The sequence below is a fragment of the Mustela nivalis genome (genome assembly GCF_964662115.1).
Source record: "Mustela nivalis genome assembly, chromosome: 1".
NCBI lineage: Eukaryota > Metazoa > Chordata > Mammalia > Carnivora > Mustelidae > Mustela > Mustela nivalis.
This window is the reverse complement of record NC_139020.1, coordinates 109,162,547-109,178,459: the sequence shown is the minus strand read 5'-3', so window position 1 is coordinate 109,178,459 and position 15,913 is coordinate 109,162,547. Positions and strand designations below refer to the sequence as shown.

Genomic DNA, 15,913 nt, shown 5'->3' with positions numbered 1-15,913 from the left:
ACATCAAGAGTCACATGCTGAACTGACTGAGCCAGGCAGGAACCTTTGATTTTACACCTGCTTTGGTTATAAAGCTGAGAAGTGTACTGGTTTTCTGGTGCTGAAAAAACTCCAGGCTGAAGGATCAGAAAACGGAAGCATGCTTTTGAAAGGGCATAGGCCAGATTGCACAAAATTGGGACACTTGACGGAGCTCCAAAAGAAAGAAGCTGATCTGAGAATTGGAAGTGGGAGCCATAAAGGTGTTCTTAATCTTTGGGTACATATTATCATTGTATAAAAATTGTTATTCTGCAAAAGCCAAAAGTTAAGTATGAAAATGCTCTCTGCAGAATCATTTATTTGGCAACAACTAAAAACAGGTGCTACGTCAAACAGTGAAAAATCAAAACAAAACAAACTACAGTTATATCCTCTTGATGGATCAAGGGCAGTTGTGGAAACCTAAAATGGAGCCTAGCTATAAGGAATCATCTTTAAGACATACTGTTAAGTGAAAATCAAGATGGAAAAGTATTGAAAATGAGGCTGTGTAGACAAGGACTGGAAATTAATGTGTAAAAAGTAGTTGTGTTATGGTAGGAGGATTTTTACTTTCTCTGTTGAAATTTCTATCCACTCCCTTTATTCTACCATTATTCTCTACCATTTATTCCTACATCACACTAGCTACTACCAACATTTCTTTTTTAAAATATATTTTCTATATAAAGTATCCTACCTTCCAAGCCTCCTGCACCCAGATCCCTCTTTTGATGAATACTTATGTGTTCTCTTGTCCCTCATTTCTACTTTCCACTGCTCCTTACTTAACCTCCTTTCATAGAAACTTAGAATGTCCAATGTAAGAGAACCCTTGGAAATAGTGACCTTATTGTAAAGCTCTTGTTGTAGCTGAGGCTCAGAACATGGGGCGTGACTTATCCAGGGACACTGAGCTTAAAGGAGGCCCCCAAAATGCCTGCGTCCTGACTCCCAGTCCATGATGTTGCTGTTCCCCATCCAAGCTTATGTCCTATATCTTCTCTTTGCTCCCATTGCCCATTAATTATCTTCATACCTTTTTCTTTTTTTCCCACTCTCCTCTTCTGTTTTCTAGTATTTCTCACCTTTTATGCTCCTCCCAGCTCTTGGCTGGTATGGCCTAGACACCCACTCTAGGAAAGTCACTAAAGTTGAAGGTTACCCTCATCTGGGCTGAACGGGTCAGAGGTCAGGTTGTCCCTCCTCCACCCTCTCATTTGAAAAAAGAAAAGAGAAAAAGGAAGGAAACAGCAGGGAGTGAAGAGGCAAGTTCAGGTCACCTAGTAATTACCAACATTAAATTATGAATAGTCCAATTGTTATGGAGCCATCAATGTGGTTATCATTATTCTCAGACACTCTGTTAGATGAAGAGGTAGAACTCAGTTTGCAGAGTTTAGAACCAGGTAGATGGACCCCCAAAGTAAAATCTCCACAGGATCTCTGTCTTTTAGGAGTTTAGCCAAGCAGCCCCAGATCCCAATTCTTACCCTCATTGAATTCACGGCTCAGCTCGTGGTTGGGGCACCGTTTCACCACCTCAGTGACATGCTCCGCTTTCTTGTAGACAGGCATGGCACGGATGACAGCGCCCTGTGGAGGTGGGGTCATCACCTTGATCTGGATGGGACATGTCTTTGCAATTTGGCAGTACAGTTTCTTCAGTTCAGTGGAATACTGCTTAGAGAAGGGCCGATGGTGGTGGGAGGAAAGAACCGACAGGAGATATTGTTACTTTCCAACTCAGAACAAGGAAACTAGGTCCACTATCTACAGATGCATGTCTACAACCAGCTACTACATAGCCGACGATGACAGCTAGCAATCTTACCAGAAGGAATAATAGTCACTAATCAAATTAGCCATTTTTCCCCCCTTAAATGACATCCTGTCGATAAAAGACTTCACATTTATCAAAACACATTTATGTCATTATTTTCCGGTATCTTCTCATTAGGATGAAGAAATTGAGCCTCGGAGGGGTTTAAATAATTCCTACCCCAAACAGCTTTACAGAAATCCAGAAACTAAGTAGAAAAAAAACCCACAATGTTTTCATATTTTGAGTAATATTAAACAGATGATAATTTACCCTGCCCTTATAATACTTTAGAGAGACTCAAAGAAAATAGGATATATGGGGGGGGAAAAATGAAGATGGAATATCTAGCAGAGAGTAAAGAGATTTTACCCAAGGGCAACCAACTAGAAAACTGCAAAGCAAAAGTTTTCCCAAACTGTTGCCCTTATATTCTCATGCCATAGCCTGAGACAAGGAGAAAGCGGAAAGGGGCCATTTGCTCCTATATGCTCATGAACAGGACTAGCCTATTGTAATGATACAAATCATGATGGCAAAATCCATCAAGATATAGATCTCTTCACTCATAAGTGACTGAAACTTTTATTCCCCACACTTCCTTCTGAGGGAGAGGAAATTCAGTGATTCTTTGGTTGGTTGGTTGGTTGGTTGGTTGTAGAACTAGCAAAATAGGGGAAGAAAGCATGCAACCTAGAACCAAATAGAAGAAAAAATTTCTTTCCTGTGTTTCTTCCCCTCCCCATCTCTGAACCAATGTAGAAAGTCTCCATTCTAATCCTTACATTCTATTAAACCTTAGCATCCCTGTTCCCTTAAGCCAATACCCAATCCCTGCATTCCTCATTGTGTTGCTGCAGTGAAACCACCAGACACCAGCACTGCCAGCCAAGAGTGGGGCCCCGAGTAACACTTACCCAGACAAAGGTACATGTGTGTGTGCACACAGACACACACACGCACACACGCATACACGCATACACACACAGGCTGCAACCCTAAATTGGCAGCCACAGTGCTCCAGGGGAAAGACACTGGGGACCAGGAGCCAGAAGGGCAAAAAGATTTATTAATGATATGTTTCAACCCAACTCTGACTAAAGACAAATGTCTGACTAAAAAGCGCATTTGAAAACTATTGCTTTATTTCTTCCTTTTGAAATATTTAATCTTTCATCCCAAACATTTTAGTATATGAAATTTTCAGTTAAAATTTTCCTAATGCAAGAAGTGTGTTGCATAACCATGCCCACAGGTCAAGGATTAGACACAACAAACGGGTTTTATATCGCTTGAGGAAACAGAGAGCATGCCAAAAATCGACCACAAAAATAAAACTCTACTCAGGAAATACTGAATGAAAACTAGAACAGTACTTTTGGGCTGTGTTTTTAACCAATGACTTTACAAACAAGGACACTGCTTTAGGACATGTTAAGAACTCACTTTTACTGAGAATGCTCAGAACATAAGCATAGCCGTTTGTGTTTTAGTTTGGAGATATATAACCTAAGCATGTGTTTCCATAAAATTCACCTCAGGAAAAATGACTGAAAAATAAGTTTGTCACCTGAAGACAAATAAGACCCCTACCCAAGTAGGTAAAGATTAAAGAAGAAGAAGGAGGAGGAGGCAGAGGAGGAGGAGCAGAAGTGTTCAGAGTAAGACAGTTCAAAGAAAAAAAAAAAGACATCTTTTTTCAATAATTGATATACTATCAATCAAACTGGACAGACTAAAATGTAAAAGCACTAAAAAACAACATAGGTTTCATCAGTTGGTACCCTCTCTCATTCTGAGGGATGGGAGAGGGGAATCTCATTTCTGAGTCTAAATAAATAATAATGGTTTTACCTTTTCCTGAGTTCTGCCGTCAGAAATAGAATCCTCACACAACCCCATGGTGAAGGTATTACAGGAATAAAGTCTCTCTCTTTTTTTTTAAGATTTTTATTTATTTGACAGAGATCACAAGTAGGCAGAGAGGCAGGCAGAGAGAGAGAAAGTAAGGGAAGCAGGCTCCCTGCTGAGCAGAGAGCCTGATGCAGGGCTCAATCCCAGGACCCCGAGATCATGACCTGGGCTGAAGGCAGAGGCTTTAACCCACTGAGCCACCCAGGTGCCCCAGGGATAAAGTCTCTTATCTGAAACCCTTGGAGCCAGATATTTTAGAATCCAGAATAATTTTGATTTTATAACTTGGAGGAGAGCTCATATAGCATATATTATAAACACTTCCAGCAGGATTTAGGTCAATACCCCATAATCAAATGTTAATGTTTCTTCAGAATTCATGACTATTCATACCAACTAGGAAATGACTATAGAGCTTCAAAGTTCAGGCCAGATTTCACTACCAAATGAAGCTGTCACAAATGTCATGAAATCCAAACCAAAGCAAACCAACTTTTGGTTTTCAGGGTTCTTTGGATCTCAGAATTGCAGATAACAGATAATGAATCAGCATTATTATCCCCATTTTATAGATAAGAAAGCAGAGGCCTACAGAGGACTTGCCTGAGGTCACAGAGAAGAGCTGGTTAGCAACCAGTCTAGGAGAGTCCTAATCCCAGCCCTGTAACAAGAGTCCCTTGTCTTGATCTCTCCTGGCTCAGCAGTGCAAATTTGTGTATTTTTACCTTTCTCTAATTCCCAACAGCATGGCTATACTCTGAAGCAAATTCAAAGGTATTCAATCTTCTCTAACATTAAAACAAGCTCGTAAGTAGTTGACTCACCATCAACAATTCCTCTTTATTTAATTCTCAATGTAATAATGTTTGCTTATTTAATTGCAGAGAGCAAGAGCACATGCTAGAACTGAAAAAATCCCAGGCTGGGAGGAAACCAACCTTGGAGTCTAGTACCAGCCGTCTGTCAGTACTCTTGGTTACAGTTCAGGGTAAGTCGTGCACGAGGCCCTGATCTTTCCCATGGTTTGTTAAGAACCTTTGTGGCCTGACCCCATCTCTCTCTCCTTCCCTCCCCTCACCCACCCAACACACTCACTTCCCATCGCATATTCTACCCATGCGAACCTCTTACTCCTCCCAAACACCATACATGCATCACCCACGATTCAGTCCTGCCATTCCCCGTCTGCAATGACTCACACTCTTCCTCTGTTCTCCGCACCAAGCCCAGACGATTCAGATAACCCCCTGGGCTAGGACTGTGTCTGGTACTGTAGACCACATTTTCCAATTTTAAGGATGAAAGTTTCATATTGACTGAATCAAAGTATCTGACCAGGGCCGAGATCCATTTTGATTATTGCTTCTGGTGAGACTACCAGGCCTGCTGCTCAGTAACTAGAGGCATCCACATGGCCAGGTGCGCTTGGTTCTTTACAAAGCCCAGCTTCTCCTACTTCATTTCCCTCACTGGTCACAAGGGCAGTCTGTGCTGATGTTTGATTATTTTTCCAGCACTAAATTGAGGCGTCCCTTATCCTCTACCAAATGGCCACTACTATCTCTACCAAGTTTCCAATCTTCTGCAGGATCACAAAAGAATGGTCATTTGATTTAAGCTGAGATTTTATTTATTTATTTATTTATTAAAGACTTTTTATTTATTTATTTGACAGACAGAGATCACAAGTAGGCAGAGAGGCATGCACAGAAAGAGGAGGAAGCAGGCTCCCCACTGAGCAGCGAGACTGCCTGATGTGGGGCTCGATCCCAGGACCCTGAGATCATGACCTGAGCCAAAGGGAAAAACTAACCCACTGAGCCACCAGGCACCCCTTAAGCTGAGATTTTAGAATACTCTGGTAATTTGAGTTGGCACAGGGTGAAAAGCAAAATACATCTGTCTCCTTTTAATCTCTCTGGGACTCCCAAAATCTCTCTCTAACCTGCTCCCAACATTGACTTGAGATTTTTTTAAATCTATAGTCTATTTTTTGGGGAGGGGAGATGTGTTCTTTAACCACCTCCTCAGTCCAGTCATCAAAATTATCTTTGCCTCTTCTATAACCAATCCTCTTCCTGACCCTTTTTTAGGCAACCATTTACCTGCTTTTTTCTCACCACCCTGCTTTAGAATCTTACAGAAACAGAACGATACAGTGTATAATCTTACGTGCCTGGCTTCTTTCATTTCACATAATGCTTTGGAGGTTCATCCATGTTTTTGCATGTACTATATTCCATTTATGATTTAGTAGAATTCCATCATTTATCGATGCATTAGTTATTTCCAGTCTGCACTTACTGTGAATAAGACTCAGGGACGTTCATATATAAATCTGAGTGAGGAAACCTGTTTTCATTTTTCCAGATAGGGACCTCGAAGTCTGATTGCTCAGTAAACATATGCTTAACTTTGTGAGTGACTGCCAAGCTTTTTTACAAAGAGTCGCACCACTTTACACTGCCACCAGCAATGTGCGTTCACAGCCTTGTCAGCACCTGCTATTGTCAGTTTTAATGTCATCCCAGCAAGCATGTAATGGTTCTCACTGTGGTTTAAATTAGCATTTTTCTGATGTTTAATGATGTGGAGTACCTTTTCATATACTTATTTCATATTCATCAATTATATTTTACATAATAAAAATTGAAAATATAAGTATATTTATATTTCATACAAATAAACATTAATATATTTATAATCAAATACATTAAAATATGAATATATTTATATTCATTTATATTATTTCATATACTTATATACTATTCTTTCTGGATGGGTTTATTCAAATCTTTTAAACTTTTTAAATCTCTATTTTTTAATTGGGTTGCTTGCGTTCTTAATTTGAGTTGAAAGTATTCTTTATATAGTCTAAATACAAGTTTTTTTTTAATCAGATACACATTTTAAAAATATATTTTCTCCCAGTCTGCAACTTGTTTTTTTTTTTTTACCCATTTTTGTACTTTTCCAAAACAGTTAATTCTGAGGAATTATCAGTATTTTGCCCTTTAAGGTGTATGCTTCCTGTGTCCTAAGAAATCATTGTCTAACCCAATGTCAGAAGGATTTATATATTTACGTGTATAAAATTTAGAGTCTTAGCTCTTGTGTTTAGTCCTATATCTATGTTCAGTCAATTCTCCTCCTCCTTGTCTTCCTCTTCTTTTTAACAGCTATCTAATTGTTCCAGCAAGACTTGTTGAAAAGTTTATCTCAATCTTTTCCCTGTGTTCAATTGGTTTAGATATTTTTTTGGAAATTAATTGACCACATGTGTTCACATCTTTATCTGGACACTGTCCTTTTCTGTTGACCTGTATGTCGATTCATATACCAGTTGTCACACTGCATGGATTATACTAACTTTATGGGAAGTCTCAAAATCAGAGAATCTATATCCTCCAATTTTGTTCTCTTCCAAAATTGTTTTGGCTTATTTTAGGTCCTCTGAAATTCTATTTAAAATTCACAAGCAACTTGTTGATTACTACAGAAATGCCTGATAGAATTTTGGAAAAATTGTTTTGAATATATAGGTCATTTTGAAAAGAACTGATATACTAGACGCATTATGTATTTTAATCCATGAACATGGTATATATCTCTAATTAGGAACTTTTAAGTTTTCTCAGGAATGTTTCAGTTTTTAGTATGCAAACCTTGCATTACTTTGTTAGACAACTCCTTCAGTATTTTTAAAAATTGTTTAAATAGTACTTGAAAAATTTTAAGTCTGAAAATTGTTTTTCTGGTATATAAAAACATAATTGATCTTTGTATTGACTATGCATCCTGTCACCTTGCTAAACTTACTAGTTCTGGTAGCTTTTTGTATCTGTTTTAGGATTTTCTACATAGATGATTATGTTTACTGTGAGTAAAGACAGTTTTATTCCTTCTTTTCCGATATGCATGATTTTTAATTTTTATTCTTGTCTAACTGCAAAAATGAACTATGGTTCAAATTGCTATTGATTTATTTTTATTTTTTAAATTGATATCTTAGATCATTGATTTTAGACTTTTATGTTTCTCTGATATAAGCATTCTACATTCTACAAAGGTTCCTTTAATGCACCCTTTTAACTGTGTCTATAACATTTTAATATAGTCTTAATATGGAGGAACATATGAAGCATTTCTTTTGGATTAATTAGTCTTCATATCCAATATCATGAGGGGCCACACTTATGTTTCTGAGAAAAATAATTCTTTTTCTAAGACTTATACTTATTTAATGGGTTCTGTTTCTGACCTTAACTTATTCCCCCTTTGCACCATTTTCTTATCTTTCGAAATGGATTTTTTTTTATTGCTGTTCTAAGGTTATTTTTATCTCTAGCTAGGTTTTTTCTACTTACAGGTATCAAAGGAAAACGCCAGTTGATTCTATATCTGAAAAGAGAATCTCCTCTATCTAAGAACTTCTTTAGTGGTGCAATTCCATTGCACTGAATTTCCATTAGTTCTTTGGGTGGATATTATATATTCCAATCTTTATGTTTGAAGATATAGTGTATCTCTCCCTATAGTGTTACTATTAGAAGCAGCTATAAAGAATTAAAAACTTATAAACTTCTTCTCAACTTTTTTCTATAAAGTTTTCTGTTTCTTTTTCTTAATTATAACAACATGTACACATAGAAATTCTGAAGAAAAAAGGAAATATATGATGTCTTATCCCTAGAGATAAATGCCATTAACATTATAGACTTTTTCCTATGCATATAAACACATACATATATATATACATACACTCTATAAGCACACAAACTCTTATACAAACTGGAACATAACAAACATTTTGGTATCTTTTTTATTTAACATATCATTAGTGTGTTCTATTAATTTAAAAATATAGTTTAAGCGGTTATAATTATAGTATTGGAGAGACATACCATGATTTACTTAATTATGCTTGTCTTATAGAATGTGAATTTAACTCTAATTTTAAAGTATTAAAAATAACACGGTGAGCATATATTAATTCACAAATCCTTAGACATAAATTAATTTTAGTATGTAAATTAGATCTCTTGAAACTGGATAATTGAGTCAATGCATATTTTAATGTTAGAGAGAAGTCCAAGATCAATTTGAATTTTCTTGCTTTAAACTAGATAAGGTGCTTACTTCTCCCAAGCTCCTTAAAGGAATTTGTTTCCATCTTTATTTTGTTCTAAAAAAAATGTGAGAATGTTTCTGATTTTTTTCTTAAAATCATTTGGGAATTGGTGAGCTCTTTCAACTTACATGCTTGAATGTAGCTCTATATAATTTTTCTTTTCTTGTTTCACCTATATTTTTGTTTCTTCTACTCTTATTAATTTTCAGAAACATCCAAGTCTTACTTTGGTTCTGCATTCCCTAGCATACACTTTATTTACTTAAACACTAACTGTTAGCATTATTGCTTTTGTCTGCGTTCTGGGAAAGCTCATCAAAGTCGTTTTCCATATCATATGTATGGCTTTCTAGAGTTAGTCCTGGTCTGTTCCACCACAAATAACTGTAATTCGTCTACTGCATTTCAAATGCTCCTATCTACTTAATCTCCCTTTTTACCTTATCCAGTCATCTTTTCACCAGGTTCTGCTGTTCTAGATATATTATTTTCTTCTCCTAACTTCAGAGTGCTTATGCTTTATTGCTTTGTACTGAAGCAATCTTCTAAACTTTTTTTTTTTTTTTTCCTGGTTGCTAGGATGTTTTTGCTTCCTTTGATTCACTAAAATGATGTTCCCTTACACTTAGTAGTTTTACCTTCTTCTTCTTCTTCTTCTCCTTCTTTTTTGGTTGTCATTGTTTTTTGACATAAGTGCCGAATTGCTTTTGTAGTTTTCTGTGAACGTAACAAGATATAGCTACAGCTAGTATTTGCATCCCTCATGTTTCTTTGACAACTTTCAATTCAGTTCCATGAGACTTTAAAAAAAATAAAAATTGTTACATGGTGCTATCAATAGCATGAGTGTCCAACTCAGTAGCACATTTTTCTGTAATTCATAATATTTTGGTGGGAAATGAAGATTCTATATTAGAATCTGCTAATCAGCTGCTACCGTAAACTAGGCATGACATCTATTTATCTCTCCACTTGCACATCATCCAGTAATTATCAAACAAACATTTACTAAGCATATACTATACAATGTCAAGTACTTGGCTCTGTAAGAGGAACAGAGAGAAATAAGATTAAAAACCCTAGAACGCAGGAATTTACATATCCTCACTGTGGGACAGTCTTTGAAACATAAAGTAAATTGAAAGGAAAGCTTACTCACCCTTACCTTCAAGTTGCTCACAGTATAGAGCCAGAAAACAAACAAACAAAAAAACCCCACAAACAACACAAATACACTGTGTAGAGCAGAGATATGTATAACATATTATGGGATTGGGGGCAGAGAGCAATAAACTATGTGTTAATAAATTTCCCATTTATTGAGCAAGTACTACACACAAGGCTCTCTTTTAAGTCAGAAATTTAGCAATAAACAAAAGCAAAGTCCAGGCTCTGAAGATGTTAATATTGTAGAATAAACAAATAAATACTATGTTAGATGGTGATAAGTGCTATAAAGAAAATGAAGTCAGGGGGGAAAAAAAGGAGATAGAAAATTAAGAGCCAAGAGTTGGGGAGTTGTGCTGTGAGGGAGCTATTATTTTATCAAGGGTTATGAGGGAAGGATTTTTGACAAATTGATAAAGAAAGATGTGAAGGAAGCACGGTAAACCATGCACACACCTAGGGAAATAATATTTCAAATACTGGAGACAGCAAATGAAAAGGTCCTGGGGTGAGTATGTCTGTCAAGGAGACCAGTGAATGAAGGCTACAGTGGCAAGGGATAAGATCTGAATCAGACCTCATATGGGGCCCAGATCATAGAAGGCTTTATAGGCCAGGAAAGACTGCACCTTTCCTTGGCATGAGCTAAGAAGCCACTGGAGAGGCCTGAGAAGGTGACATGATCTGATTAATGATTTTAATAATATTTTGGCTGTTATGTGAGAAACAGACTTTATAGATCAAAGATGGAAATGGAGAGTTCAGTAAGGCAGCTACTGCAAGTGATCCAAGTAAAAAATGAGTATTGCTTGGACCAGAAGTAGAGTTGGCAAGAAGCAATTGGGTTTCTGGATATATTTTAACCAGATATACTGATGGATTGTTTAGAGATGAGAGAGAAAGAGAAAAGCAAATGTATCCCACTGGAGAAGGAAGATTTCATAGCAGCAGTGATATTTAAACTAGGACTTACGGGCAAATTATTCACCAACCTAATGATGTATCCAAAAACGTGAGGACGGGAGAGCTTTCCACAGACATGGCTTTCCACAGATACAGAGCATCATGAATATAAGCAGACAGACTTTTAACTATGGCTGAAATATAGGTGGGGGCAGGGTGGGAAGGGGAGGTACCAGAGGGGAAGGCGCAGAGCAGAGAGCAATGAGGCTCAGCTAGGAAGGCAACTACCAGATTCTGAAGAGCCTTGGATGTCACAAGAAACATTTGGACTCCACCAACAGGCAAAGAAGAATCACTAAGGATTGCAAAGCAGGGGAAAGACCTAACCAGTTCTATGTATTAAGTAAAGCAAAGCTGGTAGGAGCAAGACTGCAACAGAGTAAGAGAAAGGAGACCCATCGGGAGGTGTTCAGGCAAGAAATAAGGAGGGCCCAAACTAGAGCAATACAAATTACTAAAAGGGTGGAAAGATGGAGGAAATTTGGGGGAGTACCTAAAACTCAGTGTTCTAGTTTTCATCATGAACACACCAAAACAGACTGAGAACTACTTTTCAGGGCAACAAAAGATGCTTGCAAAAATAATACCAGTTATTTGCTTATCCCTTTTCTAAAATCAAAGGATGAATGAGAGTTAGCATAGTGCTCCCTAAAGAATCAGTAGTAAAATGAGACCTGGCTTAGTCAGTGGACTCTTCAACAAATAGAGAAAAGAAAAGATAATTAGTTTTAATTCTGGACAAAGAAAATAAAATACCATGAGGTAACACTGGGATTAATAAGCCAACTTTGTTGTGAAAGAGGAAAGGGGTTAGTTCTCAATGTTGAGAGCATTAGAGAAGGACTCTTACTCAACACCAACAATTGCAAGCAACAGTTACTGAGGTAGGGGTCAAGAGACAAGATTTAAATTCTATCTCTTATACTCATTCCCTGGGTCCTAATGTGGTCACTTTCATTCTCACCAATATAAAATAGAAAAAAAAAATGGAACATACATCATGAACTATGCATCATTTAGAATGAAGAAGAAAAATCATGAATGGATATGGGAAGCCTTCATCAACTGCAAAGAACAACATAAATTCATGTATTAAGATTATTACTGAAGCCTCATATTTCTAAGATCTTCCACATGAAGTGTTCAATGTAGCTTAAGTAATTTGGGGAGTATTGTGAAAACTGCATCTCAATCTGGTCAGGAAGTAGTTTTTGTCAGATAATAAAAATCTCCTGAAGTTCGAATATTAACCATTTACAATGAATCACAGAGTTACTATTTATCTACCAGTAATCAGTTCTAATTAACTAAAAGTTCTAAATAATGTCACATTACTAGATTCACTTATTTAAGGAAATGAATGGATTTGGCGTATCTGCTTCCATGTATTTTTTAAAATATACATGCATAGGTTCATAAGTAAATACAATTTTATATGTCCTTAAAATTTATTTGAGTTACACTGCTCAAAATTTAATTTTAGCAATCTATTTTCATTTCCCATAGTTTCATTTATTCATGTTCTTACATTTTAATAGGTGGAAGGAGAGAGGGTGATGAGACAGAAGGGAAGGAGACCTTTTGCTTTATATGTCACCGTTTATTTTATTTTTTTATTTTTATTTTTTTAAAGGTTCTATTTATTTGACACACAGAGAGAGATCACAAACAGGCAGAGAGGCAGACAGAGACAGAGAGAGAAGCAGGCTCCCCGCTAAGCAGAGAGCCTGATGTGAGCCTCAATCCTAGGACCTTGAAATCATGACCTGAGCTGAAGGCAGAGGCTTAACCCACCGAGCCACCCAGGTGCCCCTGCCACATTTTATTTTTAAAAAATATATTTGAAGGATGCTGGATAGCTCAGTAGGTTAAACATCCAACTCTTAATTTCAGCCCAGGTCATGATCTCAGTGTTGTGAGATCAAGTCCTGCATCAAGCTCCATGCTTAGGAGAGCTTGAGATCCTCTATTCCTTTCCCTCTCTGCCCCTTCCTGGATGCCTTATCCTCTCTCTTTTTCCTGAATAAAGAAATCATAAAATAAATAAACATATACATTAAAAAATTAAAACTGTATTTCAAGCAATATGAATTTTTTTAGGACTTTGGTAGGTAACTCAGGTATATAAATTTATTTGCTGTTTTTATAGGCTTGAAATATTTCCTAATTAAAAATTTTAATCAATAAATTTAATATGGACAGCACTTGTAAAACTGTTACAGACTTGTGATTTTAGAAGGCAGAAAATATAGAAATAAAATTTTAGGACCCAGAAGGAACATTATAGCAGATCTTGTCCAAGCCTTCTTCTCGCCACAATTTTCAGTTATAAAACTTAAGGAAGATGGTTCATTAATTCAATATGTATTTACTGAACACCCACTTCATGCAGGCTATGTTCTGAGTTCCAGGGAACTAGCAACATCCCTTAGGCTAAAGGGATTTGGCTTAAAGGGAGCACAGATAATAAATAAATTATTTCTAAAATGCAATATATATGTTCTGAAGAAAAAGCAGAGGGACAAAAGGCAAAATGGGAAGCTCTATGTAGTTAGTGAAACTCTATTAGTTCTTCAGGTCATCCCCGAAGAAATGATTTTTAAAGGTTACACAACTAAATCCAGGCAATGTGGGGATGAACTCGGACTTGCTTACTTCTGAAAGCCAATACTTTTATAATGACATCATACTCTGAACCCCAAGTTTCCATACAAAACCAAACTGACATTGTAAGCCAAGGACTTAGTTCTGTTTCTATTATGGAATCACTTGTTTCAAGGCAGTTTTAGTTTAAGATATAGTGGCTAAGCTTTGCTTACAAAGTGAGATCAGGAAGAGCTGAGAGATCATTTGGTTCAGCCCCTCCAGGTACTGATGAAGGATCCAAGCTCTAGAGAAGAGATGAGACTTGCTCAAACATACTCAGCAACAAGGACCATTTTGACACATAGGCCAGTTTTTCTCCATGCACCAGGCAGTCTTAACACTCTTAATATGGGGTCCAGGTGGAACTGGAGTATTTTGTACCAGAGTGAATTTACAGCAATGTGCATTAGGATTAAGAAAACAAGTATGAGGCTCAGAGCTCATCTAAAAAATAAAATACCATCACCACTTTCCTACAAGACAAAGATATCACATGCTTTTCAGTTTAGTAAATAAATCTGTCTAGAAATTGAGATTTTCTTACCTAAATTGTACATATATTTTCAGAATGGGATCTTGGACAAAGGAATAACATGAATGCCTACCAGCTGTTTTAATAACCAATTCTACCCCCTCAGGTCCTAGATTTGATAAATTAGCAATGGTCAGTAGACTGTACAGTAGTAGTTGAATTGGTTCTAGTTAAGATACTGCATGAACTTGTGGCCCTTAAACTTATGTAAATCTTAATATAAAATTAGTTGCCCATCAACAGATGAATGGATAAAGAAGATGTGGTATATATATATATATATATATATATATATATATGATATATAGTATTCCATTGTGTGTGTATATATATATATATACACACACAATGGAATACTATGCAGCCATTGAAAGAAATGAAATCTTGCATTTACAACAACGTGGATGGAACTAGAGGGTATTATGTTGAGCGAAATAAGTCAATCAGAGAAAAACAATTATCATATGATTTCCTTGATAAGGAGAATTTGAGAGGCAACATGGGGAGGTTTGGGGGGTAGGGAAGGAAAAAATGAAACCAGATGGGATCAGGAGGGAGATAAACCATAAGAGACTCTTAATCTCACAAAACAAACTGATGGTTGCTGGGGGTAGGGGGGTAGGGAGAGGGTGTTGGGTTATGGACATTGAGGAGGGTATGTGCTATGGTGAGTGTTGTGAAGTGTGTAAACTTGGCAATTCACAGACCTGTACCCACGGGGCTAATAATACATTATAAGTCAATAAAAAATTTTTAAAATTTTAAAAAATAAATAAAATTAGAAAGTGAAATACTGTGATAGTGAAAAAGAAAAAAAATGGAAAGAAGAGAAAGCATATGTGAAAGAATTTAATTCCAAAGATAAAGTAATTGATCTTTCTCACACACAAAAAAAGTCACTGACTCTTGGGAATTTCAGGCAATCACATGATCTTCCCAAACACTGAGCTGATAATCACCCATAGGGGAAAATCTAGGGAACTCTATCAGAGGATCTATGTTTCTTCTATTTTGAGTATTTTATGATCTGTTGCAAATCTGTTAAAAGAATCCAGTTGCCAGGTTCATTCTGGCAAGGTAACTCTTTAAAAAGAATCTGGAAAGCAGAGTGTTAACAATCTTTCTGATCGGAAATATATAAAAAAGAGTAGCAATCAATGCCTGTACTGCTGTATCTGTATCGACACCCAATAGTGTGTTTAGTCCTTAGGAATCAATAGCCTCTGAGTTAAAACAAAGAACTGCATTTTTTGCTGGGCTTCAACCAAATTTCTTCTTCTACCGTCTTGAGCATCTGTCTGAACAAAGTATTTCTACAGTGTCATGGAATGGAGGAGCCTCAAAACTAACAAATGAACTAACCTCTTTCTTGCTATTCAATATCCCCGACAAAATGGAAAAGCAAGGTTTGCCTAAGTGCTGTTTTGTTTTGGGAAGGAGGGGAGGAGGCTTGGCATATTGAGGAGGGAAATGCACAAAGCCAAATATCATGTTCAAATAAAATTAACTCCAGGGGATTTTGGAAAACAAGAGTAAATTCAGCTCCTTTCCTAATAATATGTTGCAAAGAGAAGTGGGGAGAAAAGCATTCCAGTAACTACGACCCCACCGTCACCACCTGCCTCGGTAGACATACTGTATTACATGCTCTTGGCTGCCAGACTGGTAATTCAGTATCCCAAGGCATAGAGATGCCAGCTAATATCAGCACACACCT

At 36.8% G+C, this 15,913-nt stretch overlaps 1 protein-coding gene across 7 annotated transcripts in view; it reads right to left on the bottom strand.

Annotated features, from left to right (window-relative positions):
- The window catches only part of TP63 (tumor protein p63), a gene marked incomplete at its 3' end in the record, with an annotated part of 138,848 nt that overhangs the window by 30,431 nt on the left and 92,504 nt on the right, over nt 1-15,913 (bottom strand). For all 7 annotated transcript variants that reach the window (XM_082694825.1, XM_082694826.1, XM_082694827.1 and 4 more), the window contains one exon: nt 1,515-1,701. In XM_082694825.1, the coding sequence (XP_082550951.1) occupies nt 1,515-1,701 (187 nt within the window). The remainder of the gene's footprint in view (nt 1-1,514; nt 1,702-15,913) is intronic.